Source organism: Ptychodera flava, chromosome 2, assembly GCF_041260155.1.
Source record: "Ptychodera flava strain L36383 chromosome 2, AS_Pfla_20210202, whole genome shotgun sequence".
Lineage (NCBI taxonomy): Eukaryota > Metazoa > Hemichordata > Enteropneusta > Ptychoderidae > Ptychodera > Ptychodera flava.
In genome coordinates, this window is record NC_091929.1 from 50936303 (window position 1) to 50940669 (window position 4367).

Consider the following 4367-nt stretch of genomic DNA (forward strand, 5'->3'; position numbering starts at 1 on the left):
GTTCAGACTTTAAACTTATTTTCCCTTCTTTCCCTCGCAGTCAACTCCTTTGTCGAAGTAACCAAGTATCTTCTTCAGCATGGAGTTGAGTACTTCCTAAGCGAGAAACTATGTCAGGACCCTCTGGAGGCACACTTCAGTAAGCATCGCCATCGAGGTGGTGCCAACAATGACCCCACAGTCCAGGCCTTTGGTTACCAAGAGAATGCCATCAGATTACAGAAGTCACACCATCTGCACACCATCACAGGTAATACAGGGCGATACAAGAGAACAGTACAAGAAGTCATTGACAACACACCACTACCAAAGAGGAAGAGGACAACAGAACTATGAATAGAAAATGAAGTGCAAACAGGAGATGGATGGACCCTGATATAGTCAGTTGCTGTGCCACAATACCATTTTCAATAAGAAACTGCAAGATAGTTTGTGTGATGCTTTAACATTTATTGCACGGTATTCGAGAAAAACTAGGAGTATTTGCACAATGTTTACATTGGTATTTGTGAAATACCATAAAAGTCAAGACTTTATTACAATCTATTTCAAGCTGAGAAATGATCCTACAAATACAAAGAACAGTTAAACAAGTCAATAAATAAGTCAATAAATAACAGATTAGATCTGGATATTACAATAATGGAAGCAATAGTACCAATGGAAGCAATAGTACCACATTATTTTGTTTGATGTACTACTTCAATGACTTTCTGAGACCTTTAGAACCCTTAATATGTAGCTTTTCCCTTGTTTTGAACAATTCCATGATACTTTTACAAAATGAAAAGCATCGCACTTGTACATACAGATTTACAATCATTGTAGCCAGTGTAGATGAAACTTTCTCACTTTCAGCATTTCTTGCTATGGTACACCACAATGAATTAATTTTCTCACTTGCCAGAATCTCTTCAATTATAGGCTGATTTATTGCATTATTTTTTGTCAAGTTTGAAACATTTGTAACATTAAGGTGCTGCTTGCAGACGGATTCAATCTCAGTAAAAAATTGAAAAGCTGCATCAGTTACACGGAATAGTCCTCCCCTGTCCTGTGCATTCAACCAACCCTTGGATTGTGAAATGTCGCCATCAGTGACTGCCTTTTCTTGCATAGCATCTAAAAGTGACATGTAGGAACTACTGTCCTCCTTCTTTTGCAAACGTTTTCTCAATTTGTATGGAACATATCCTGCAAAGTACCGCAACGCCTCTTTTTCTTCACTGGTCAAAGTGGTAGCTTTTGTTGTTGTTGTTGGGGACTTTGTAATCTTTGCACAAGAAACCCTGACTATGGATTCTAACTGAAACAAGAACACTCTTGTAAACCTGAACAAGTCCTCGTAATCATGTTCATTTGTGAGAAGAGACTTAAAACATGGTATCAGCTCTTGTGTTAGATTGTCGTCAACCCAAACGTTGAAGAAGGTGTGCCACATGTCCTCTGACTGACTGGACAACAATTTCTTATCCTCACCGGCAGAGAGTGTTTCCCACAACTTATTGACCAGCATTTCCACTACTCTGTTCTCCATTTTCTGTCCTGATTTCAGTACGGCAGCAAGACTCATCCCCAGATCAGATATGGTCTTTCCAAACACACTCCCTTCAAATGCAAAGTTTTCATCACTGCCGATTTTATCACATGTCTTCAGCATTAACATTTGTATGTCTTGTTCGAGGTCACTTTTGTCATATGATATACAATTTTTAAGACCACCTGCAATAAAGAATAGATAATGTTATTGTCTATGACATGTGTAGAGCTTTTCTTATGAAATAAGTGTCCACTTTCCATACAGCCGCCATGAAAGTTATTGCATTCTTCAATGACGCTGTGTTAAGCTACTTTGAAAATGAAGCATGTTTTAGAATAATTTGTTTAGTAAATAATTTTGTTGTGAACTTGTTTTTAGAATTCTTTCATAAAGTAGATCAGTAACAAAGTAACTCCCCACTTTGTGAAGACAGAATTATCAACCTACTTCCATGTCAAGATAGAAATAGAATAAAATGATGTACATAAAATATGAAACCTACCTTTATGGATTTTGTTGTGGGACTGTGCAGCTTCTTGGTCAGACGACTGATCAGTGGTGTTTTCTAAAAAAATAAAGATTAATAATAAATTACTGTTACAAATTCAAAGAAGCATGAAGCTGGATAATGAAACTGGATATCTCTACAAAGTCATACCAATGAGGTCAGAATCACTTATCTTTTACTGAATAGAACAATCAAATGTGCATATCACCTGCAAGATCATGTGACGACAAATACATGCTGGTAGGGAACTAATTGTTCACAGTATTTTGTGAATATCTTTCACCTCGAAAAATGGTGCGGCGACAAGATTTTTCATATGCAGTCCATTGAATGTATGGCGATGAACCTTAAATTCCAGTTTCCCAAATATAAACTGAGTTTAACTCACCTGTTGGAACTGGTTCAGATACTGGTTCATCTACTGTTTGTTTATATTGCGACACTGAAAAAGAAAAGTGTTCCGAGTTGAGACTATGTCTACAGTATATTCACTACAAATCAACCAACGGGTCAATTTTATATTAAAAGTATAATGCATATCATGGCAACTCTGAATCTACAAACCGGTCTTGGTGGAATGACAGGGTGCAGGTGCAAGTTATACAACACCTGCCGTCGACTTATTGAAAACTACATTGTACTACAACAAAGAAAGTAAAACAGGTGTCCCTATGTGAATCACCAGTGAAAGCATTGACAACTTAAACAATGGCAATGAAACGATAAACGGGAAACAGACAAGGTGTCACCGCGTCTCCAGGCAGAGTATGCACGGACATATAGAGCATTGTTGGCATCAACAGGAAACATACACGATGTCAAATGCCGCCGTGTTCAGGCATATCGTGAAAAAAAACCTTTCATTTGCTAACGCTTTATGTGGAGTTTCAGTTTACCTTTCACGTTAAACATCTGATGGATGTTCTTCATGTGACCTCTGAAGCCGCTTGCACTTTTGTATCGCTTGCTACACTGTGGACATTGGAAGACCACGCAAGGCTTGGGTTTCTCAGCAGTACATGTCGATGCAGGATTTTTGTCTTCCAAAATGAAGTCCCAATCGACATGGGAGTCGTCAAAATTGACGAAATCGTCTCCGAGCTTGTACATAGTTCACGCTGCGTGACTCCACGGCGATCTCTCTTGGAAGATGGCAGGCAGATGTAAACAAACTTTGACCTTTAGACGCATGCGCAGACAATAGTCAGGATGCATTCTGGGAGAATTAAGTTTCTGCTTACGATAATTTTATGCACGTAACTGTTAACACCTTGCACTGCGCGCGTGATAATCCGGGATTATCCCCATCAGTAAAATCAACAGAAAGCCCAATCGAAACGCGGACTATAACAAAAGAAACTGGTGGCGTTTCTTGACCGTTTTGTGGAGGGACCGTGGTACTGTGAGTTCGTCATTATTACAACCAATAGCTTTCGTTAGCTGTAGTCTGGTTGAGACAAATTCGATACTTCCCCAAATCCTCTTTCTTGGCTACACTGGAAGATCCATCTCTTCAGAGAGGGCTGTACCCTTCCTTTTACTGGTACAGGTCTGCCTCGAGCTGTTGATCAGCTAAAGGTATACTCTGGGCCATCTTGTAACAAGTACGAATATAATAAGATTAACTTACGGAAACATTTATTTACAAATGCTCACTGGCTTAACTACTTGAGTCCTTGCTGTCGAAGAACATCCGGAATCAAAATAAGTGTCGTGGAACTGGCGACTCTTTAGCATTGTAAAATTACCGATGCGATCCTTAACTCATGGATGCCAAACATAGGACGGCATTTTGACGTTCAAGTATCACCATTAAATGGCTTCAAAAAACGTTAAACAGCGGATCATTTAATAGTGTTTTACATTGATTGAAGAATTTAATCCGAAATACGGCTTTATCGACGTTTGTTTGAAAAGCTAACCAGATATGAACTGAATGTGCTCACGTGTTTTACAACAGCTTCATTAAGGGCCGGGTCAGAATTAACGGGGGGGGGGGGGGGAGACCGGTGTGATTCAAAAAACCGCGATGCATGAAAAACACTGACCCTCCCCCAGTTCTTGCGCAGAATATGTGACCCTCCCCCTCCTCCTTGCGCAAAATCAAATGACCCTCCCCGTACCCTTGAGAAATATTTGCAGTCCTCAGTCTTGTACAAACCGGAGGTATATTCATAGTTTCCCATAGACACCCATGTTTAGTGAATGAACATTTTTGGGGATATTCCAAATCAAATTTCTTGTACATATGAGCACTTGGAACCACCCTATTCTAATCACGTTCAATTGTGTTAATTTTTCCACATCCATATCTGCCCT

General features: G+C 39.4%; 1 protein-coding gene across 1 annotated transcript; it reads right to left on the reverse strand.

Annotated features, from left to right (window-relative positions):
• Window positions 1-697: 697 nt before the first annotated feature.
• Window positions 698-3439, reverse strand: LOC139123336 (uncharacterized). The gene is made up of 4 exons (XM_070689493.1): window positions 2945-3439; window positions 2437-2490; window positions 2043-2105; window positions 698-1722 (listed from the first exon to the last, which is right to left on the reverse strand). The coding sequence occupies exons 1-4, from the start codon at window positions 3156-3158 to the stop codon at window positions 698-700; spliced, it is 1356 nt and encodes a 451-aa protein (XP_070545594.1). The 5' UTR covers window positions 3159-3439.
• Between the last annotated feature and the right edge of the window lie 928 nt (window positions 3440-4367).